The sequence below is a fragment of the Phyllostomus discolor genome, chromosome 8 (assembly GCF_004126475.2).
Source record: "Phyllostomus discolor isolate MPI-MPIP mPhyDis1 chromosome 8, mPhyDis1.pri.v3, whole genome shotgun sequence".
Taxonomy (NCBI): Eukaryota; Metazoa; Chordata; class Mammalia; order Chiroptera; family Phyllostomidae; genus Phyllostomus; species Phyllostomus discolor.
In genome coordinates, this window is record NC_040910.2 from 109,342,218 (window position 1) to 109,364,945 (window position 22,728).

General features: G+C 61.1%; 2 protein-coding genes across 4 annotated transcripts in view; one reads left to right on the forward strand and one right to left on the reverse strand.

Moving 5' to 3' along the window:
* Window positions 1-1,014: 1,014 nt before the first annotated feature.
* LIG3 (DNA ligase 3) lies at window positions 1,015-21,891 on the reverse strand. Of its 2 annotated transcripts, XM_036034073.1 has the most exons (21): window positions 21,770-21,858; window positions 20,816-20,890; window positions 18,823-19,373; window positions 15,146-15,289; window positions 12,909-13,106; window positions 12,166-12,317; window positions 11,307-11,473; window positions 11,126-11,203; window positions 10,854-11,022; window positions 9,280-9,435; window positions 7,266-7,397; window positions 6,837-6,916; window positions 5,925-6,012; window positions 5,566-5,643; window positions 5,129-5,252; window positions 4,369-4,511; window positions 4,073-4,147; window positions 3,536-3,682; window positions 3,033-3,231; window positions 2,596-2,714; window positions 1,015-1,544 (listed from the first exon to the last, which is right to left on the reverse strand). In XM_036034073.1, exons 3-21 carry the CDS (start codon window positions 19,367-19,369, stop codon window positions 1,311-1,313), a joined length of 3,030 nt encoding a protein of 1,009 aa, XP_035889966.1. In that variant the 5' UTR covers window positions 19,370-19,373; window positions 20,816-20,890; window positions 21,770-21,858; the 3' UTR covers window positions 1,015-1,310. The 2 variants fall into 2 exon arrangements, with proteins under 2 accessions (XP_035889966.1, XP_028377381.1); XM_028521580.2 differs by lacking the exon at window positions 20,816-20,890 and having other exon boundaries at window positions 21,770-21,891.
* Window positions 21,835-22,728, forward strand: part of CCT6B (chaperonin containing TCP1 subunit 6B) — a 34,177-nt gene continuing 33,283 nt past the window's right edge. Inside the window, exon 1 of one of the 2 annotated variants that reach the window (XM_036034077.1) lies at window positions 21,835-21,951. The gene's annotated coding sequence lies outside the window, so the exon portion shown is untranslated. Of the gene's footprint in view, window positions 21,957-22,728 lie in introns of both variants that reach the window. The other variant, XM_036034078.1, reaches the window with a different exon arrangement.

Here is a 22,728-nt window from a genome sequence, read left to right on the forward strand (position 1 = left end):
GACCTCCAGGAGCCAGCAGGCCCGAGGATGTGGGAGCCAGCGTGTGACCAGATGGCTGGAGAGCCCGTGTCCGGCCGGCGTGAGCTGGCACAGCCGCCGGAGGCCGGGGAACTGGCCTGACAAGAGTTGTGGGGAGAGGCCAGGACTCCCCAGGGCAGCGCCCAAATGCGCTGCCACTGTGGACTTCCCAGCTCTGCTAGAGAGCGCCAGGTGCTGGGCAGGACCTCCCGTGAGCCCATTTGAGCCTCACAGCCACCCTGAGATTCAGGTGCAGTCCGTCCCTGTCCCCATCCCCTTCGGAGGTACAGAGGTCTAGCTGGTGAGTCGTGTAAGGTCGTAGCTGTTAAAAGTCTCAGGACTGGCTTCGCACCGCTCTGTCTCTACGCGCCCTACGCGGTGCGGTGGTCTGGTCACACACGACAGCTCGGCCGTGCAGCCCCGTTCCACATGCTCAGCAGCCCGGGGCGGCCAGCTCGTGCCGGGCGGCGCACCGGCTCCTTCCCTTGCCGCAGGAAGTTCTATCGAACAGCACTCATCTGCACTCCATCGTTCTCCTTTTATTCAAGTAAATCAGCCTCAGGTGGCAAAGGAGGGAGGCTCTCTTTATAAGCAGACCAGATTTGTCCGCAGTCTTATTTCCAGGGTTCTGGGGAGGCGGATCCTCTGGGGGGCCTTACATGGCCCCAACGGCCACGGGCCCCACTTGTCCAGCCGACCGGGCCTGCCCCCCTCTGAGCAGACCCGCCCCGAGGACAGGGCAGCACGGGCGGCAGCGGCATCGTACGGTGCATCCTGTGTTCTCACGTGCGGCCCCACTCCCGCGCGAAGGGCTGGGCCGAGCACAGGTTTGCCGAACACCAGCAGCGTTCTGAGGGCCGGCTCCGAAGTCCGGCTTCAACCAGGGCCTGCACGTCGGGGGGCAGGGCAGGTGGGCCGTCTCGGGGCTTGGCTCTGGGGACAGCCCTCGCTCGGCTCCTTAATCATTGGGGGGGGGGGGGGGCTGGGGGACAAAGGTCATTGCAGGTATTTTATTCAGAAAAGGAGTAAAAGCTTCTTTTTAAAGAAAACAGATGACAACAAACCAGCACCCAGATCCGAGAGATCCATACAAGCAGCAGGAGAGAGGGCTTCCCTGGCGGAACAGAGCACCGGGCCCTGGCGGGGAGAGACCGTGTGTGGCCGGGGGGTTTGGAAGACACCGCTTGGAGGAGAGAGTCCGTCCCCACCCGGTCCTCTGCCCCGGCGGTAGACTGTAGACGCAGCCTGTGGTGGGGGAGGGCAGGCCACCAGGGGGAGGGGAGGCAGAGGCCCTAGCAGGGAGCGACCAGTCTCCGTTTCCGGATACAAGCCCAAATCCACTCTGGGGAGACCTGCTGGGCCTCAGGGTTCTTGTCCCCGCCGCCCAGCACATGTGTGGCCGAGGCCACGTCAAACTCCTGGACCAGGTCCCCATCGAATGCCACAAAGTAGCGCCTGAGACGGCTGAAGTCGGGTGTGGAGGGCGGCAGGTAGAGCCGCACCCCCGAGAAGATGTCCAGCAGCACCTGCGAAGCACAGGGTCAGGGTGGGGTCACTCAGTCTGGGGGCAGGGGGGTCTCCCGGCTGACGAGCACAGGCCAGAGAGCAGGGCTGGACAACTGCCGGACACACAGGGGGTCCGGCTGGCCGTCGGGACACGAGCAGAGTTCACTGGAGAGAAGGCACAGGCTTAACCGCGCCCCCAACCCTCCAGCTCCTTCAGAGTGTGCAGGACCCACACTCCGATCCCTGCCTGGAGGAGTGGGAGAGGGGACGGGCCCGGGCAAGGGGAGAGGGTCTCTCCAAGAGCTAGTCGGGGGCTGGCTGGCAGGCAGGGATGCTGCTCAGTCAGCCGGCCATCTGCGCACACACTGGGGGGCTGGGAGCCCAGCCCGTTACTGTGGGGGGACCCAAGGGCTTCAGGCAGGGAGAGACAGCAAAGGTTCTGCAGGTCAGCTGGGACAGGGGGGTTGGGGGTGGGGTTCGGGGCCTGAGCTGCAAGGCCTCTGCTTACTCTTGGCTGGCCGGGGTGTGGGGTGGCCTGACCACATTCCATAGTGACCCGGTGTTTACTTGTCTACCTGCCCTTGGCCGCCAGCTCCCCCAGGACTAGCGGCTGTAGTCAAAGACTGACAAGGGAGTCCAGGAGGGAAAGGGCTTCTCAGGTGAGGGGACAGTCACCAAGCCAGTCGGCACCCTCCCTGTCCTGGCCGGCAGCCCCGCCCCGCCCCGCCCTGAGCAGGAACTCACTGCTGCACACCCACACCAGACCGGCCTTCTCCCCTTTAATGCAAACTGTGCCTGGGGACCGGCAGTTGGGCGGGTCCCTGCAGCCTCTCCTGCTAGGCTGGCTGGCTACCTCCTGCCTGCAGACTCGGCTCTCCGTCCAGTCTGCTCGCTGGCCCTCCGCCTCTGCAAGGCAACCAGAGGGCACGGGGGAGAGCAGCTGCAGGACGGAGGGGGCTTGGCCCTTGGTCCCCCAAACACCCTTGCCCAGCTCTCAGTGTTCAAGTGCAGACTGTCGGGAACGTGAGGCCGAGCCGCCCCCGGACGCACGCCCATCCTTACCCTCCTCACTTTCGCCGGGCACGGGATCTCGTCAGAGGCCTTGCGCTTCTCTCCCACCTTCACAGGAGTCTTCACGCCCGGCCTCTCTGCCCCTCTCACAGCGGAAGGCTCTGCAGCCAGCGTGGGGCCTGCAGGGAGAGGTCGGGATGAGAACCCAGGGGGCGGGGAGCCGACACTGGCCCCTGGGGTGGGGCAGCAGAGGGCCCGGCCTTGCCCTGCAGTGCGCGCGGGGAGGGGCAGTGCTCAGAGGCAGCTGGTCCCCGGCCCGGCATCAGGTTTATCGAGCGCAGGGAGGGTGCCCAACAGAACGGCTTCTGGCCCGCGGCTGGACGCACAGCCGGAACGCGGTCACTGTCGGCTGCGAGGCCCGGATCCCGCGGTCCGCGTGCTGGAGCGGGAGCCTCCGCCCACACCGCGCCCGCCACCCCAGCGCCCCCTCTCCTTACCGCCTCCGCTGCCGGAGTGACGCAGCTTCCCCTGGGCCTTCTTGGCACTGGTGGGGGGCTGCTCCGGGGAGGCTCTGGCCTTCGGGGACGGCCCCGAGGCCCCCTCGTTCTCCCCGCTGCTGCCCCCCGCGGGGGAGCTCCCCTCGTCCCCGGCCACCACGGTGAAGTCCGCCCTCTCCTTGGACAGCTGGTACAGCTCCTGTGGGGGCGGGGAACGGCAGGCGGGGTCGCACCCTCCCAGCCACCGGCCTCAGGGGCGGTCTGTGCAGTCTGTTCTGGGCACATGTGGCTGGGGAGTGAAAAGGGACAGAAGACGGAGGAAGAGAGGCCGCTTCCTTGGCGCCGTTTCCTCGGGCAATGGCACAGGCGGTGCCCGGGGCCCGAAGCCCTTAGCGGCTGCTCCCTCCCCGTCCCCCCGCCCTGTCTCAGTGGCATGCGGGGAGGAGAAGACAGGACCCGTGAACAGCTGGGACAGCGGGGTCCAGGAGACAGGCAGCCGGCACCTTGAGTTGGGGGAGGTTAGTGGCCGATTTCCAGTCCTTATCGTCCCGGATTCGGGTGCAGCGAGGGAAGCGGATGGAGATGCCATCGGCCGTGTGCGCCTCGGACTTGGAGAACTCGGCCCCTGTGATCTCCCACACGGCGGCTCTCTGTGGGGGCAAGCCGGTCACCTCCTGGTTAGGAAGTGAACACCGCCGGAGCGGCTAGAAGCGCTACCGGTCAGTGGGACTGAGTCGGCACCGGCCTCGCTGCAGCTGCTGGCGCTGCGTGAGCTCAGGGCAGCGCTGTCTCCTGTGGGCCTCAGTTTCTCCCACTGCAAGGAGGGAGCGGGCCGGGTCACTTCCCCAGCAGCCCCCTGCGACTGGGGGCGGGTGGTCGCTCCCCCTGCCCACTGGAGCTGACGCCTCTGTGCTGACCGGCCCCTCCAAGGGGGAACAGCCCAGATCCCCGTCTCGGGGTGGACGGTCCATGAGGCTGAGACGGCAGCTCTGTGGCCCCAGAGACTTCTCAGGCAGGACTGCAGGCCACCGGGGTGGTACCTTTGGGTCTGGGACGATGAAGTCAGGGTAGTAGATCTTGTTGACCTTCAGCCAGCTGGGGATCTTGCTGGGGTCCTGGAGGAGAAAGGAGGCCGTCCTGGGCTGTCCCCGCGCCCAGGCCAGACTCAGACCCCCCCTTAGGCACGGGACTGTGGGGGGAGGTCGCACGCCCCAGCTCCCACAGGGTGGGCACCCAGAGACCATGCAGGCCCAATGCCGCCCCACGGCCGAGCAGCACCCTCCTCCCCGTGGAGACCGACGGACGACCCCCGCGGGCACCGGGGTCTCCTCCTCACCTTGCTGATCTTCACCATGTCCAGCTCCTTCTGCAGGCGGGCCAGCGTCGCGTCGTCGTGGCCCCCCGAGCACTTGGTGACCGTGCACCACTTCTGGCTGCTCGGGTCGTAGCAGCCCATGAGGAAGATGGACATCATGCCACCTGGGGGGGGGGTGGTGCTAAGCTGCGGGTCGGGGGAGCCCCCTCTGCCAGCCCCACCGGCCCAGTGACAGAGGGGTGGCTTGCTGGGGCGAGAGGGGCCCAGGCCGCGGCATCCGTGGGCCACGGCTCACCGTCTGGACTCCCTCTTACTGGCCGTGTAGGCCTGACCTTCCCGAGCCCCTTCTGCAAGGGGCTCCTCGTTTCCCCGCCAGCCAATCAGGATAACAAGCTCACGTGACCGGCCGGGCCCTGGCACACCCCGACGGGCTGCCTGACAGGGCTAGTCCCTCAGACCCCGGCTTCCCCCGCCCCACCCCGTCGGGACGCTGGGGTTTCCCCGGAGGAGCAGGCCGCCGGGCCCTGAGCAGCTGGTGGGGAGTTCCGCTGCGTCGGGCGAGCCCGGGGCACCCCCGTCCGACCTCTCCCTGCCCCCGTCTTGAGCTCTCGGGTGTCGCTGACTGCCTGAGGGGACCTGGGCCGCATCTGGGGCCCTGACCCCAGAACCCTGGGGGCACGAGTGGCCTTGCTGGCAGATCCGGCCAGTAAAAAGGCCCACCTACACCTTCAGGGGCGCCTTTCAGAGAAGTAGCATCCCAGGGCCCAGGGGCCACCCTGACCTTTGCTCCCCTGCCCGTAGAAGGCCCCAAGGACCACCAGGTCAGCTGTGTCAGCCATGGCCCCCTCGTTCAAGTAGTCTTTCTTCACTTTCAGCCAGTGCCGCTTTCCAGGCTCATAGGTGCCCTGCAGGGAAGGGGGAGAGACCACGGGCCAGAATGAACACTCCACGAGCCGGGAGTGGCTCCTTCACGCAGCACGCGGGGCTGCCACAGCGCCCGGGCGCTCTCCGGAAGAGCCGCAGGCTCCGGGCACTGCAGGAGACATGCTCCAGCCCCCTCTCTAGGTCCAGCACAGAGCTGTCCAAACCCTGGAAAGGTGCCCCCCCAGCACCCATCCCGGGCACCTAGGGCCGCCACTGCCATCTGCTGGCCGGGGCCGGAACGGCCCGGCGGGCGGGCTCAGGCCGCGGAGGCAAGCGGAGGAAGCGGTGCCTCACCTTCACGTCCTTCAGCACCAGCCCCTCCAGCCCCTCCCGGATCACGCGGTTGATCATGTCGACCAGGTCCGACGCTTTCTGAGGGAGCGCGGGGAGACGGGAGGGGCTGAGGGGCGTGAGAGGGTGCTGCAGGGCAGCCCTCCCGCCCCGCACACCCCTGAAATGCCCACTGGAAGCGGAGCACCCCGACTGCATACAGAGAACCAAGGGCTGGAAAAGCGGGGACCCCCCCCCCCCCACCGAGCTGCTGTGCTGGGAGACACAGGAGCCCTCAGAGGCGAGACCGGCAGCCCTGCCCCGTGCACGGCGGCGGCCCCCAGAAGAGGACGGGGAGCCCTGACGGTGCGGTCCGCACTCACGGACACGCGCTTCATTTCCGAGAACATGATCCGGTTGGGGATCTCCACCATGTTGTCGTGAAGGAACTTGCGCCGCTCGCACAGAGGCCTGCGGGAGGGGACACGCGGGCTGAGGCCAGGCCAGGGCCCCGCCCCCGCTAAGGGCCCCGAGGAGGGAAGGGACACAGTGACACGCTGATTCACGAGGGCGTCCGCCCCGGCGCAGGGCCCGAGTCTGCCGGTCCCGCCCGCCGAGGGCTACCGGGGCCCCATGGGGACCCAGGACAGACACCTGTGGCTGTGGCACAGAGCCACTCCGTCCTGGTGGCTCCTCCCTCTCCTTGATCCAGTCACCGGACACCTGTTCTCTAGCCCACATGGACCATGAACCCGGGTCCCACCTGAAAAGTGGTTCTGACTCTTGCTTTTCGTGCCCGGCACCCTGCGTCCTCCCAGGCCCGCCCACTGGTTCTTGGGTCAGCGGGCTGGCGGGCCTCAGGACCTAACACCCAAACCCCAACCCCTACCCCCACATTCCTTCTCCTTTCCACCTCCTTTCCCTTCCACACTCAAGGATCCAGGCCCGTGTGGGAGGGGTGGTGGCAGGGGCTAGCACTCGTTTTTGGGCCTGAGAATTTGGAGGGAGCCAAGCCAAGCTGGCGGGCTCTCCCTAGGACGGCCCTGCCCCCCGTCCCCCGACAGCCAGCGTGTCCTGCTGTCCGCTCTGCCGACAGCAACACCTCTGAGCTGGAACCGCCTGCCTGCCTTACGTCCCCGTGGGTGCTGACACCTGCTGTGCCCACAGTCTACTTCCGGTCAGCAGTCCCTTCTGCTGCGGCAGAGAAACGTGGTGGTGGGGGGGGGTGTCCCCACCCTCCTCTCCAATCCGAACCCCCCACCTGCCCACCCGGGAACTGGAGACAGACTCCTCACCTGTCCATCAAGCTGACCTCGTTGAAGTAGATACAGTCGAAGACAAACAGGCAGACGTTCGCGTCCTGGAAGGCGGCTTTCTGTCAGGGAGAAGGGCGCGCGGGTGGGCACGGGAGGGGAAAGAAGAGGGCGTGGGAAGCGGGTGGCGGCAGCGCCCTCCGGGGCCCTCCCCAGCCCCCGACAAGGAAGACCGTTGTGCTCCGAGGCCCCTGGTCCGACAGGGCACACGGCAGACGGCCCCGGACGGAACCCAGCCCAACCACGGCCACTTCCCAGTACGGGCTCCTTCTGATGCACCAACACACACGCACTCCGGGCTGACTCCCAAACAGTTCCAAGTCAAGAATGAGCGCCCCCCCTCCCCCGGACCGACAGCACACACACAGGCGCACGTGCACACCCGTCCTCGCACACCTGCCCGGCCCCTACCTTGTGCACGCCCAGCGTCCCGAAGGGCAGCGGCTTGCCCGTCTGGTTGTCGATCAGGAGCACCTCCGAGTCCAGGATCATGCTGTGGCCCCCCGGGAAAGCCTGGGGGATGTAGTCCTTGAAGTGGGCCACCTGCAGGTGGACAGGGCACGTGGGTGGGAGACACATGGGCAGCGGGGAGCTGAGGCCGGGCCACAGAGGGCACACCCAGGCCCGGGAAGGGACACATGACACGTGGAACACGTGGAAGCCCAGCTACCGTGCAAACAGACCTCGGCCCTGCCAGCCGCCGCCTGGACGGGAGGACGGGGCGTGTTGCAGAGCCTCCGCCCGAACCCAGGGGGCGGCCGGCCCATGCCGAGTCCCTCCCGGTGGGCTGCCGGGGAGGGTTCGGAGGAACAGGGAGAAAGAGAGACCGGGTGGGGGCAGGCCCCCCGGGAGGGAGGGAGGGAGGAAAGGCGGGCAGAGGTCTGTGGGAAACCAGACGGAGGGGAAGGAAGAAACGAGCCCCCTTGGGAGCAGCAGGGGGCCGTGAGAGAGTCTCCTCTGGGTGGAAGTTCTGAACCCACAGCCATCTTCGAAATGAGCAAGAAAGGGTTTTGGAACTGGGTTTTCCCGGTCAAGGCAGAGCCCTGGTCTCTGACAGTCCCAGACGGGGGAAGTCCCTCGGCCGTGCACGGCGGCCCCACTGAGCGATACCAGCCACAGCGTCCAGAAAGCACGACTGTGGTCCGGCACGTGACCCTCAGAGCGGGGACGGGAGAGGCCTGCCCCTCACCCCACCCTGTCTCCGTCCCCCGAGGGGCCGGGGCCGCAGGACAAACGAGGAAGGACAGCAGCTGTGCTGAGGGGGCGGGGAGGCTCCGGTTCCATGCTCCGGCCTCGTCCTGGGCACCAGCGGGGCCCGCTGAACCACCTCAGCAGGAGTGGCTGGTTCCTCAGCGGGTGCTTTTGTAAAAAAGGCTTTATTTTTTTAGAGAGAGCGGAAGGGAGGGAGAAAGAGAGGGAGAGGAACATCCACGTGGGAAAGAAGCATCCATCGGTTGCTTCTCGTACACGCCCTGACCAGGGCGGAGCCCTCAACCCAGGCACGTGCCCTGACTGGGGACCGAACCAGCGGCTTTTCGCTTCGTGGGGACGGTGCCCAACCAACCGAGCCACACCGGCCAGGGCCCTCAGCAGCTGTGCCGTGCACCCCGGAGCCAGTGAGCCTGCACTGCAGCTGCATGGAGGGGGGGCCACCGCCCGCCGAGCTGCCCTCCGGGGCACCGGAGGCGAACAGCCGGGCCGCTCCGTGACCCCGCAGGACGGCCAGGCCGAGGCGAGGATGTGAGCCGCACACCACGACCTCTGTCCCCCGGGGCGCGGAGCTGGGAAAGAAGGGGTAGCAAGGACAGGAAGCCCGCACACTCACAAGCCGCTGGAGCCAGGTATTTCATCCATGACGACACCTCTCCCTGACGCCCTGAGAGCTGGGGAGGGCTGGGGAGGGAGGTTCTCAACACCCCAGTGAGGGCCAGGGGCCTGGGCCCCCGGCGGTCCCCTGAGTGGCTTTGTTTGCCTCGGAATGGAAGCTGACCGAGGGCCGGGACTTTGTTTTTTTCTTTCCTCTTTTTTTTTTCACTACTATTTGCCCACCACCTAGAACAGCACCTAGCACAGACTAAGCATTTGGTGAGTGTTTGTGGAACACATTCATGAATGACAGCCCAACGGCCCCGCTGGAGGTGAGCCCCAGTGAGCCAGGGGGGGGGGGGGGGCAGGCACACAGGGAATGGAAATGCAGGTGACAAGCGCTACTGCGGGCGGCGCCAGGCAGGCTCCCTGTCCCCACGTCCCCGCGGGCAGGGAGGCGGCCCTGTCCTCTGGGCCTCCCGAGCCAGCTGGCACTGTTACAGGGGACCACAGACGCACGAGTGGATGCACACCTGGTGCCCACCAGAGCTGGACGGCCACGGGGCCTGTCCGTGCGGGCAGAAGGGAAAGGCAGTCCCGGCGGAGGGCGGGGCCCTACCTTGTGCGGCAGGACGGGCTTGAGGCTGCGGCTGAAGTAGCTGAAGTGGTCCCCACTCTTGTGCACCTGCACGCGCTCCCCGTCGTACTTGATTTCCGAGAACATGCCGTTAGGACACTTCTTCATCGCGTACTCGATGGACTTGCAGGCCTCGGCCTTGGGGGGCGGGGCCGGGAGGGAAGGGCCCGGAGCTCTACAGCTGGCTCGGCGGGGACGGCCGAGGCCCCAGGCACGGCCTCCGGCAGGACACCACCGAGGAGCTCGCGGGGATGGAAAGGGCTGGGCGGTGTCGTGCCTGGGGCTGACACGGGAGCTCGTGTTCTGAAGGGTGTGAATGCGGCTCCTTGTGGAGCTGATCGAATTCCACTGGAAGAGCATTTCCATTTTCCCCCAGTAATTTAGGATCGTGCAGGGCTTCTGGCTTATTATTAAACGTGTTGGTTACGTGAGCGCAGGAGGTACACAGAGGTTAAGACTCAAGAGTGCAGGGGACAGTGAGGCTGGCAGGGTGGCAGCGATCGGGGACACGACCCAGGAGTGCCCATCGGACACCCATGTGGACCGGACCTGGGCCACCGCGGCCGCCCTCTGGGGGCGCCGGTGCGTGTCAGATCGCACACGCAGCTTCATTCCAGCCCAGAGCACGGCAGATCACGTGACAGGTGCTAGTCACCGCTGTCAGTTTAGGAATGCACAAGCTGACGTTCAAAGAAGTCACGTACTCGGTTAAGATTCCAGAGCCAGTAAAGGGCAGGAATGAGGCCTGAATCTAGGAGCAACTCCACAGGTCGCGTGGTTAAGCACTAAGCTACGCAGCCCACGGCACTCTAAATGACAGACGGTTTGCAGGGCAGACTGCTGAGGGAAGGCCTACAAACGTGAGAACGGCCACTTCCGCGGGTGCCCGGGGTCCCGTCCTAGGGGGGACGTCTCTCCACTTCGGGGCGGGCTGTCCCACACTCCTGGGAAGGGGAGCACACTTCCTCTCCCCGAAGGCAGGACCCTAACCCAGGGCTTCCGTGTCACGACACGACAGTGTCATCGAAAGCACGGCACCCCACTGGGACAACCCCGGGGCCCCCCGAGTCGGTGTGAGGCACACCGGGAGGGCGAGCCTGCACCAGAGGCCCGGGACCGTCTGGCGGTGCTGGTCCGCCCTCCTCAAGCTTCCTCCTGCCGGAGGAAGAGGGTGTCCCACCGCGCCGTCCCAGGAGGCCTGGCTCTGCCACCGACTCTCAGAGCTCCTTTGGGACGGGCCACAGAAGCTCGGGAGTTACTTGCACGCCCACCTGTCTCCAGGGGAGGGTTTCATGCGTCACTCACACACGAAAACCAAACACCCAGGGAGGCGAGGGGATGCGTCCAAAGTTCTGCAGCTGGTTGGCTGCAAAGCTGGGCCCAGAGCTCGGTACTTCCACTAGGTCACGCTGCCTTACCCTTCTGCCTCACTCCCCCACCGAGGAGCGCTCTCTGCCTGCCCGCTCCTGCTTCCCCAGACCCCTGCGGCGAACTGGCAGGGGCTGTTGGTTACCCATGCCCTCGCGGACCTCACACGCAGCGGGGCGCACCCTTACCAGCATGGGCTGCACCGGGGTCATCAGGGAGGCCTGCACGCTGAGGGTCCGCCTGCGGCCCGGCTCCTTCTCCACCTCCTGCTCATTGTGCAGGACCCGCTCCACCACGTCCTGCAGGTTGCGCGAGGCTTTGAAGGCTTCGTAGGCATTGGGGTCGAGGGCGTCTAACCTGCCAGCGGAGACAGGAGCATGGGAACGGGGACCGCTGCCTGCGGCCCCGTCGCCTAGGAGGGCAGGCGGTCCGCCCCGAGGGGAGAGGGGCTGGCACTTACACGTGTTTGGCACCTGAGTTCATCTTCAGGTCGTGCTTGATCAGCCTGATGATGCATTTGAGGTCGTTGGCTGTGCACCTAGGGGCGGGGCACGTTCAGCTTGGTCTCTGAAGAGCTCCGAAGCCCCGAACCTTCCTTTCCCAGGGACTCCACCCCTCCAGGCCCTCCCCCCGCCCCGGACCTGGAGGCGATGTCTTGCAGGGCCTGCTGCTGCTCGTCCTCCTTGCTGAGCCCGGAGAGCCGCAGCAGGAACTCGTCCACCTCCTGGATGGTGAGCAGGCTCTTGGCGGCGGGCGGGAAGGACGTGCTCTGTTCGAAGAAGACCCGGATGGTCTCCGACACGTCGCCCTGTCTCCGAGAACCAAAACGCCAGCGCTGCAGCCCCCAAACGGCCAGGCACACCCCCGGCCCCCAGGGCTCGAATCAGAGATTTCAGTCCTTGCTCCTGCCTGAGCTCAGGCACGCCGACCTCACGCCTCAAGGGAATCTACCCCACCCACGGGGTCCGGACAAGGGAGGCTCCATCCACCGAAGGACAAGGACGAGGCCACCCGCCCTGGCTGGGAAGGGGACTCGAGGACTAGTCCAGGGCGGGGCCGACTCGACTCCTGCTAGCATCTGAACCAGGAGGCGAGCACGACCATCAGATGAGGCAGGTGCTCAGACAGAGACTTTCCACGCTGCCAAGGCTGCCGTCGTGAGCAAACCGAAGCCGAACGGTGAGGCCGACTTGTAGGAGGAACACAGCGGTAAAGAAACAGCCCTGGGAGCGAGAGCAGGAAGTCTCGAACCCCGACCCTCGAGAGCGAGGCTTTCGTGGCTCAGCAGTGATGCGGCTGCGGTCCTGGGAACCTTGTGAAAGTAGCAGCTGCGGCCTCACCCGCGGCCTCTCACAGCGGAGGCTCCCTCCGCTCGGTTTCACTTCCCCAAAACAGCACTCGCCCCAGCTGGGGAGCGGAGCCTGCGGCGGCCCGGCCCAGCACACGGCCACTGCAAGGCCGCCCACCCCCTCCCCTCCCCTCCCCTCCCCTCCCGCTGACCTGTTCCAGGTCTCGAGCCATGTCGTCCGGGTTGCAGTTAAAGATGCGGCTGAAAAGCTTCACAATCTGCTTATCGTTCAGGTTGTAAACACTCTTAACAACACCGGGTAGCAGCAGCTTCACCGTGAGGTACACGTCACCATGGAAACCATCTGGAGACGGGAGAAGTGAACCCTTCTTGACACACGGAGCTTACACAGGGAAGTACGTAAACTCCAGGAGCCGGAAGAGAGGTCTCCCCCGCGGCCTGTGCCCCCGCTGCTACTGCAGCAGAGGTCAGTTTGGTGGTTGCGCCCCTGCCCTCCACCCCGGTTCAGCCCCCGGATGAGCCCCCGCGGCGCAGGGCCACGACCCGCACCTCAGTGCCGCCAGCAGCAAGCACACCACGGATGCCCAGTGGCGACTTGGCAGGTGGGGGGAGGACGCAGAGTTGGAAGAGCCTACCCCACGCTGTGCCCGTGACCCACTCAACCCAATCACATGTGTAGGACAGTGAACCTCCATCCTGGTCAGTGGGACAGATTCTCCTGGCCTCCGGGGGCAGAGGAAGTCAGGTGCCCATGTGCCTGGGGCCCGGCACAAAACAAAGATGCGGGACTCTTTTCAAAAGTATTAAGTTTGGGGCCAGCAACAGCAGAGCACTAAGCCAAGCACGGGGCCCAGAGCAACTGCAGTTCACAGGCCCAGGAGTGCGGCTCCGGCTCAGAACAGGGGACCCGCCCCCGGGGCGCTCCGGCACCCACCTCCCGCGGAGCCCTTCCGGAGGAAGTCCTGGATGATCTGGGTCTTCGTGTTGTAGCTGGGGTTCTCGGCCACCGTGGCGCACAGCTTCCGAAACTCGCGCAGCAGGCAGTCCCTGTGCTTGGGGTCGCACTTGCTCGAGGAGAGGCTTCTCTTCGGCGTGGGGCTTGGGCAGGCCTCCCCGGAGCTGTTGGGCCTGGCTGTTGGGGGGGGGGGGCAGGGAAGGAGAGCCGGCAGAGGGGACTCGCTTCGCCTTCCTGATGAGGAAGGGGAGCCAGCAGGCGTTCGGCCGGGCTCTGGACGCAGCCCCACCGGACCCCCAAACAGCCCTTCGGGTGGATGCCGCACTCGTCTCACAGGTGAAGAAGTGCAACCCCCCGACACCTCACGGCGTCAGCGGTAAGCGAGCAGTGGCTTCTCGCCCAAGCAGAGGCCCAGGTGACGGGGGTCTCTGCCCGAGCGCTTCACATTCACAGGCGGACAAGGGCCCCTCGGTGCCCAGGCCGGTGGGGGCGTCTCAGCGCAGCTGTGAAGCCGGCGGCCCACAGGAGCTGGGGCGAGGGCGGGGGAGGGGTCAAGGGGCAGGTCTGCCCTAGTGTGAAGCCACTGCTGTCATGGGGGCGGAGCTGGGAGAAGCCCTGGAGGTCACCCAGCTCCGTCTCTTCGCTCTGATGCTGAGAGAACCACCCCCCAGCCCCGGGCTGCTCCCACCCACCTCCATCGCCACCTTCTTTTCTGCCTTAGGGGTTGTCACCAAGCGGGGTTCTTCTCCAGCCACCCCCAAATAACTGCACAAGTCTTGAGTGACCCCCTCCCGATGTCCCCGTGTCAGTTTACAAAGCGAATTTCTCTCCGCGAGCTTGCAGCAGAGCCATCAGCGCGCAGGCTGCTGAGGTAAGCTGCTTCTCGTCCGGGCTTTGTCAGTTATAAACGCTAGGGAGAGTTTCCAGGCACGGCGTCTCCAGAGCACTGATGGCCGGCAGGCTGCGAGAGCCAGAGCACCTGCTTCCCTCAATGTCTCCCCAGTTCCCTCCCCGGGTCCTCCGGAAACACGCTGTCCTGATTGTCACCTGGGCTCCTCTGTATTTCTGGCTCTCACCTACCGTTAAACACACACACACACACACACACACACAAAACCAAACCTCAGACTTGTAGATGAATAAAACCCCAACTAGTCCGACTGCCACTCTGACCGCTGCCTCTCCTGCAGCCCTGGGTGGACACTGTGGGGTCGCAGCCGAGGCTGCTGAGGCTCGGAGGGCCAGCGCCTCGCTCCCCAGAGCACGGGCCAGGCCCCGGGGCCGGCACCAGGGCCTGGGCCTTCTGACTGCAAGTCTAGGCTGCTTTCGCGCCCGTGCAGCTACCACGCTAAACGAGTTCCGGGGCCGTGCGTTTCGCCTTCGTGTCCTTTACCTGAGCTGGTCGCAGCACGCTCCCATGTGAAGAAGACACGACAGGGTGCGGGGGAAGGGGCACAGGTGCTGGAGTCAAACAGACCCCGGTGTGCGTGCTGACTCCACAGTGAACCTGAACGTCAGCTTTCTCATTCATAAAACAGACCCAGTGAAAGTACTTCCGAGGCTCACTGCAGCCACACAGACAAAACCACAGCTGTCGCGGCTGTGAGAGCCCCGACCCAGCCCGCTGCCCTCTGTCACGTGAGGCGCGTGTGACATCGGCCTCTTTCATCTCCGGCTCAGGCAAGTTCAGGGATGCAGTTTCTCAAAATTCTTTCATCATCAAAAAAACCCCAAGGAAGTAAAGGACAGGTTATAACAACCTGTCTGACCCATGTAACTACTTCAAAGGGAAAAGTCTGGACAAACCAAACATCTTTTTGCTACAACAGAGAATAAAGTATACAAAGAGCCCTAGCTGGGTGGCTCAGCTGGTTGGAGTGCTGTCCTGTACACCAAAAGGCCGTGCGTTCGATTCCCCATTGGGCCGTGTGCAGGAGGCCACTCTTTGATGGTGCGCTCTCGCTCTCCCTCTCTCTGTCCCCCGCCCCTAAAATCAATAAAAACCTTCCCTCAAGTGAGGATTTTTTAAAAAAGTATACGAAATAAAAATGCTATACAGGCGGAGCACTGAGAATTAGCCACTACCAGTCTCTGCTCAGATGGAAGCAAATTATTAATGAGACGAGACAGCACAGCCCTCTCACCTTCGTCCACAGCCCCAGACAGGACGCCAGATGAGAAGGACCGTAGCCCGGAGCAGCCCTGCCCTGTCTTACCTGCAAAGCCAGAAAACTTCCGGGGGTGGGTGCCGGGGGCCACTGAAGGCCCTTTCCCCGGAGACGTCACCTGGCCGGTGGCCGTGAGCCTTGCCTGCACGACGGCTTTCTTCTTGGGCGTGCCTCCCGCTTTGGAAGACAGATCTGTGGGCCCCAGAGAAAGGAGGGCATGCTTCAGTGGGAGAGCTTGGAGAAAGCCCCGGAAGGGCCCAGCCGCCGCCCGGACAGCCCCGACAGCCCCAGCAGCCAGGCCTGGAGAGCCGGGGCCAGCACGAGTGACCCGGAGCCCGGCTGCCAGTGCGGCAGAGGGGCCTGGTAACACAGGATTGGAAAGCAGAGTGTTCTGGGGACAAAGGACCCAGTTCCCCCTTATTAGTAGCTCCTATTTTCATCAACACTCTCTACCTCTTCGTCGACATAAACAGCCTCCCGGTTGTTTGGGGGGAATCAGAAATCACACCTCAATAGACAGAACTTGGGAACCCGATGCCACAGAATTAGCCCCCGCTCACAGGTGCAGAGGAAATGAAATGGGAACGGGGGACAGAGCCTGACGGTTTGGCACAGACAGGACCGCCTCCAGCCGCCACGTGACAGTGGACCACGGCCCTGGATCCCCTCCACTGAGTGAGGCGGGTTAGGAAGTAACAAGGCTGGGTCGGTGGCTTGGGCGGGGCCGGTGGGACGGAGGGCTGGAGAAAGGAATACGTGGGAAGCAGTTCTCTCTCCTGGACGTCTTTTCCTCTCGAGAAACGAGGACAGACGTGCATCCTTAGAGCCACCGCTAAAAAAGCTGCACTTAACTGAAGCCATGACTCATAATGCAGACACTACAGTCAGAAAAGACCAGAGGGGTTTGGAAGCACCAGTGTAAGATTTCTCGAGTAGGCATACATGTGAATATGCATGCATGTGTGCCTACGCTCTATGTATCTGTGTATGTATGTATGTGTGTCCTGTGTACACACATACATGTATGTCCTAGTCCCGGTCTGCTGAAAGGGCTTAAGAGCAGCGACAGCTCATGGCAACAAGGACACGGAGCGTTCAGACTTTGGTCTCTCAGGCCCTTCCTCACTGGCAGGGCCCAGGGCTTCTCAGAGAAACGGCTGAGTCCAGGGCGGGGGGGGATACATGGAAGGCAAGACCAGGGGCACGCTGTTACGCCAGAGGGTGAGGGAGCGCTTTAAAATGTTTTAAAAAGATGAGGGTATTCAGCACATAAAGCCAGCTCAAAGGGTCTCCCGACTGGCCAAGCGTGGGGCATTCAAGAACCAAATCAATCACCTACGGTACAGTCATAAGCCACCAGGCAAAAGAAGTAATCTGTGAGATGAAACAGATAACAAATGGATAGATAAAATGTATCAATAAATATCCTGTTCTTCAAAAATGGCAAGGTTAAAAAAAGAAAGACCACGGAGATGTGCCAGAGGCCAAGGAGATACGACTCCTAAGTGAAACCCCTGACCTTAATGTAGGAATTCTGTCCTGGAAGGGGAAATGCTGTAAAAGATACATTTTATCAACGGAAAAAACTGGGACACAGATGGTAAAGTATTGTATCGAGAGTAAATTTACTGAAGTTGTTAGCTGTAGTAGGGTTATGTAAGCACACACAGGCACAGCGCCACGTGTACAGAGCCCCTCCAGCAGTCCAGGATGAAGCTGCGTGTGGAAGGAGCAACGGCGTATGTAGCCACACACAGTGAGAAAAAGCCAGCGGAGTGTTAGCAAAAGGTGTATCTGGGTAAAAGGGGTGTAAGTGTTCTTTGTCGTACTGTTATTCTTGCTACTCTTTTGTGCGTTTAGAATTTTTTCCAAATAATAGGTGGACACACCGTACCCCCACGAACAACCAAGATTGGAACAACAACAATTTAGAGGCAGAATAACATCCAGAACTGACAGAGAATTTATCTGAATGGAAGTCGGACAGCCAAGAAGTTGAAATAGACCCGTTCATCCAGACCGGTAGGAGGGGCGGAGACGAGCAGCCGGGCGCGGGTCATGGCGTGGAGAACAGGGAGAACTGGGCGCATAAGGCAACCAGGAGCCTGTAAGGCATCTGGGGCGCGCAAGATCGCAGCGGGTGGACCCTGAGTGTGCAAGCGGCAGCTGGCGGACCCAGTGAGGTGGCAATTTCGGAGCAGGGCAGAGCGCGCAGCCCAGGATCCCAGGGAAGGGACTGAGGTCCCATGGAGAACAGAGCAACCGCCATTGTTCCCTCTCGACCCCGCCCTCACGTGCAACGTCACAATCTAGCGACTGAGGTGCCCCGCCCTGGCGAACACTTAGAACACCTAAGGCTCCGCCCCTCACTGTAACAGGAGCGACCAGATCCCCATGACTCATCCTTTTAAGCAACGGAGAGATAGCCAACCTATCAGATGCACAGCTCAAAGCACTTGTGATCAGGAAGCTCACAGAATTGGTTGATTTTAGTTGAAAATTAGATGAACAAATGCAGGTTATGATAAAAGAAATGAAGGAAAATGCACAGGGAACCAATAGTGATGGGAAGGAAACTGGGACTCAAAACAATAGAGTGGACCAGAAGGAAGAAAGAAACAACCAAACAGGAAAGAATGGAGAAATAAGAATTCAAAAAAACGAGGAGAAGCTTAGGAACCTCCAGGACATCTTTAAACGTTCCAACATCCGAATTCTAGGGGTACCAGGAGGGGAAGAGGAAGAGCAACAAATGGAAAACTTATTTGAACAAACAGTAAAGGAGAACTTCCCCAATCTGGCAAAGGAAATAGACTTCCAGGAAGTCCAGGAAGCTCAGACAGTCCCAAAGAAGTTGGACCCAAGAAGGAACACACCAAGGCACATCATAATCACATTAGCTAAGATAAAAATGAAGGAGAGAATCCTAGAAGCAGCAAGAGATAAGGGGACAGTAACCTACAAAGGAGTTCCCATCAGACTGTCAGCTGATTTCTCAAAAGACATCTTACAGGCAAGAAGGGGCTGGAAAGAAGTATTCCAAGTCATGAAAGGCAAGGACCTACAGCCCAGATTGCTCTATCCAGCAAAGCTTTCATTTAGAATGGAAGGGCAGATACAGTGCTTCTCAGATAAGTTCAAAGGTTAAAGGAGTTCGTCATCACCAAGCCCTCATTTTATGAAATGTTAAAGGGACTTATCTAAAAAAAGATTAAAAAAAAACATGTATAGTAAAAGGACAGCAAACTCACAATTATTAACAACCACACCTAAAGCAAAACCAAAAGAAACTAAGGAAACAACTAGAACAGGAACAGAACCACAGAAATGGAGATCACATGGAGGGTTAGCAACAGGGGAGTGGGAGGAGGAGAGAGGGGGAAAAGGTACGGAGAATAAGTAGCATAGATGGTAGGTTGAAAATAGACAGGGGGAGGGTAAGAATAGTACGGGGAATGCAGAAGCTAAAGGACTTATAAGTATGACACATGGACATGACTGAAGTGGGGGTATGTGGGTGGGAGAGAGGGTGTGCAGGGTGGAGGGGAGTGAAGGGGGAAATGGGACAGCTGTAATAGCAGAATCAATAAAGTATATTAAAAAAATAAAAAATAAATTTAGATTTGTGAATTAAAAAAAAAAAGAAAAAGGAAGGAAAAGCCCTGCAGTCTACGCCCCTTATTCCCCAGCACCAGGGAGACGAGAGAGCTGCGTTCGTCACCCACCTGCTATGTGCTGGCTTATCTGCTCCTTCTCGCCGTCTTCCAGCTCTTCCCAGCCTTCCAGCTCCGTGAGGTCCTCGATCTTCTTGGTGGTGGCCCGGGCCCGCTCCAGCTTCTCAAACATGCACTTTACGTGATACCACTCTTTCATCTCCCCCCCGGACTCGGAGAAGGGGTTGGGCACCACTTTGCCGATGCGGCACACGCCCTTCACGATCTTCTCCTTGCATTTCTTGCAGCCAGCCGTGCTGCGCTTGGCATAGTCCACACAGAAGCGCTGCTCGGCCATCTCGCAGGGCTCGCCGCAGAGTCCCGCATGCGACCCTGGCGAGGAGACGAGGCGGGCGGCGCGCGGTCTCAGACGGCCGCTTTGGAAGGACAGAAATGGCTCTCTCTTCTGCAGGAGGCGGCGCCCATGAAGCCGATCTGTTTCTGGCCACCGGCTGAACTGTTTTACGTCAGTCCAGAGGCGTTTCCGGAACAGGCACGGTTCTTTACGGCAGAGCGCGCGGAAGGTCGCCGGGAAGAGGATCTTGAACGCCAAAGTCATGCGGCTGCACAAACGGGTGAGAGGCAGAGAAGGTGAGAGGCAAAGGACAGGCTGGGCTTCCAGCGTCCCCAAAGGCCAAGGTCCTCCACAGTCCATGCTACCCCACCAAACCCTTCCTAAAGTGGTGACATATAATGCCTGCAGATGTGAAGAGTTCCAACAGAGGAAACTTCAGTTTGCAAAAGGGTGTTCAGTGATCTAATGTAGACACATGTAATTGGTAAAGCACAATCATGAGAGTCTAAATAAGCCCTGGCTGGCGTAGCTCAGTGGATTGAGCGTGGGCTGCGAACCAAAGTGTTGCAGGTTTGATTCCCAGTCAGGGCACATGCCTGGGTTGCAGGCCATGACCCCCAGCATCCGCATATTGATGTTTCTCTTTCTCTCCCCCCCCCTTTCCCTCTCTAAAAATAAATAAATAAATCTTAAAAAAAAAAAAAGAAAAAGAAAAGAGAGTCTGAATAACATAAAGGCTTTTCTCAGGTCAGCAGCAATACCTGATACTCAAAATGAATGATGACCCTTCGGTATTACAAGACCTCAAGTTCTTTTTAATTGCCAAGAAAAATGACACTGCCCATGCTGTGGCTCAGTGGATTGAGTGCCAGCCTGCAAACTAGAGGGTTGCTGGTTCAATTCCCAGTTAGGGTACATGCCTGGGGTGTAGGCCAGGTCCCCAGTAGGGGGGGTGTAAGAGGCAACCACATTGATGTTTTTCTTCCTCCCTTACCCTGTCTAAAAATGAACAAAATCTTAAAAAAAAAAATGAAAAAAAAATGACATTATGAAGTTTTTAATGTGAAGAATACATATATGCCATCCTCAGAAACTAATTAAACCACTCTTCAGATTTGTGACTTAATCAGAAGCCCTATTTTGAGAGATGTGACTTTTGATTTATCCCAAATAATCTGGAGAAGCAGACTGCTTGGGTTCATACCCTAGCTCATTAGCTGGGTGATCTTGGAAGGCTATGTAACCTCTCCATTCCTCAATTTCCTCAACTGTAACATGAGGCTACCGACCGCACAGAACCCAAGGGCTTGTCGACCTCAGAGAGAAGGCTCTGGAACAGAGCTGGGCACCCACCAGAGGCTGCCCTGTGCACTCAGCCTGTTCAAGCCTCAGCAGCTTGACCTGGGGAAGGCAAGGGCCCAAGCCACGGATGAATCGGCCCCAGGGGCAACAGGGGTAATTTTCTGAATTATTCTCGGTGCTCTGACTTTCAGTATCCCGGAAATTATTTTGGCCTGAGCGCCTCTTCGTGTGAAACTGCTGTTACATACAATGAAAAGCAGACTTCATTCCACCTAATGCAACCCGACGCGGAGGGACGCAGTTGGACGGGAAGGCAAAGGTGGCTGTACAGTTTAGGGACTATGCTGTCCGTGAGAAATCCCTGAGCCTCGGCGTCTTTATCTCTAAACCAGGGAAAATAACACCTACCTCCCGGAATGGTTGGGGAATTAAAGTGAGTACACGGATGGGCTGGTGGGCTCTGTGTGTGTGGCTCTGAACGCCCTGGAAATGTACACAGAATGTGCGTATTCATACGTGTACTTTTCCTGGAGCGGTCTGAGTTCCACGAAATGTCACAAAGGGCTCTCTTTATAAGCCCCATGAATTTAGGAACCGCAGAGCTGAAGTATAGGAAAGTACGACGCGCCCACAGGAGCAGCTCAGAACACACGGGGTGTCAGCGACTTGTATGACGCGGCCCCCACGCCCACAGGGAAGGGGGCCGACCTCAGGGCCCCTCGCAACGCCCTTCCTCGCTGGCCCGGGCCACGAGGACGCACAAGGCTCCTTTGAGGAAACCCGTGGGTCCCACAGTCCCCCACGGCGGCTGCTCGGCTTTTCGGCAAAGGCAGTCGAGACGGAAACCGTTGAGGTCTGAGCGCAGCTCCGGCCGCCTCGGCTCAGTGAGCTGCACCGGGCCGGGGAGGGGAAGCCCTGCAGACGCTTTTCCTGGAGGGCCTTCCCGCGGTGCTTTCGGGGCGGGGGGCGGTGGGCAGTGGGCAGTGGGCAGGGGCTGCTAGCTGGGGGCGCACCCCCGGGGCGCCGGGGGACGGGGAAGCGAGTCCCTGGGACTGAGGACTCAGCCCAGGGCTGGGGAAAGGGACGCGACGGGAAGAGAAAGGGTCCAGTGTGCTCGGACCCGGCCCGGGCCAGAACGGCTCCCGCGGGGGATCCTCCTTGGCGTGGACCCGTGGGGGTCCGAGGGAGACGGGAGCCAACCCCCACGGGCTCCGGGGGGCCGCCACGTCACGGAGGGTGTGCCTCGGGGCTCCGCGAGAGGGCGGGGGAGGAGCCGAGGGGGCTGGCTCTCCAGCCGCGCTAAACCCCGGGCTCCGGGCCGCCTCCCTCCCCACGGCCTGGGCCCGCCGCGCCGCTTCTCACCTGCCTTCCCGGCGCCGGCGCACCCCGCAGGCCTCCGACCCGGCGCCCACGGGGCGAGATCAGTCACCACCGTTGTGCTCTGTCTCTTTAAATCCGGGTCCTTGAGCCGGCCTCAGCGCGCAGGCGCAAAGGCCCAAACTGCGCCGCGCGTCCCCGCCCCCCAGCCAGCCACGTGGGCGACGGTAAGGTACCGAACAGTGAGGGCTTGGGCTTTGTGTTGGGGGTGGGGGGCGGGGGAGTGGTTCGCTAATCTTGACGGGGCCGGGGAAAAGCAGAAGTTACGGGGTGTGGTGGCACCCTGGGGCGCAGCCCGGCCTGAGCTTGTGAGGACTCTGTTGTTTGCTGATAATGTGAGAGGCTATCAAGTATCCTGCAAGATTACTGGTCGGGAACCTGCATGGTAATCAGCTCGAGGAAGGCGACAATCACGTCATTCAGTCTGCTTTTCTGTCTGCTCTCTGTCCTGTTGGCACGCCGAGCAGTGCCTGCTTGCAGTGCCTAGCGCCTGGGAAGCATTCTACAAATAATACTGAATTGAAAAGAGGCACTAGCTAGATCGAAAATGTAAAGGAGCGATGGGGAGAGTAGTCCCGATCGTGTGTCGTTTCAAGTGTCTTAATCTCCTTTAAATCTCGGGTCGACTTTTTGAGAGATTAGGATGGCCGTTTTTACAAAAGAGCGGCAGGCTCAGAGGAGGTAAGTGAACTTGTTCAGGATCCAGGAAGGGCAAGCGACTAGGCATTGTTAGAGAGGTAAGCCAAGTTGAGATCCTGAACCAGTCCTGTGTTAGTTGAAAAAGAGCTGGGCCTGGGGAGCCGGGAGAGCCTCATGAAGCAGCAACTCCTGTTGAAGCCGGGCAGGGGAGGGAGAGCCTGAGGTCAAGGAACTCACTGAGCAGTTCTCCACGCTGGCTTTGGCAGCGTGTACACACTGGAGCCATACACAGAAGATTAGGTTTC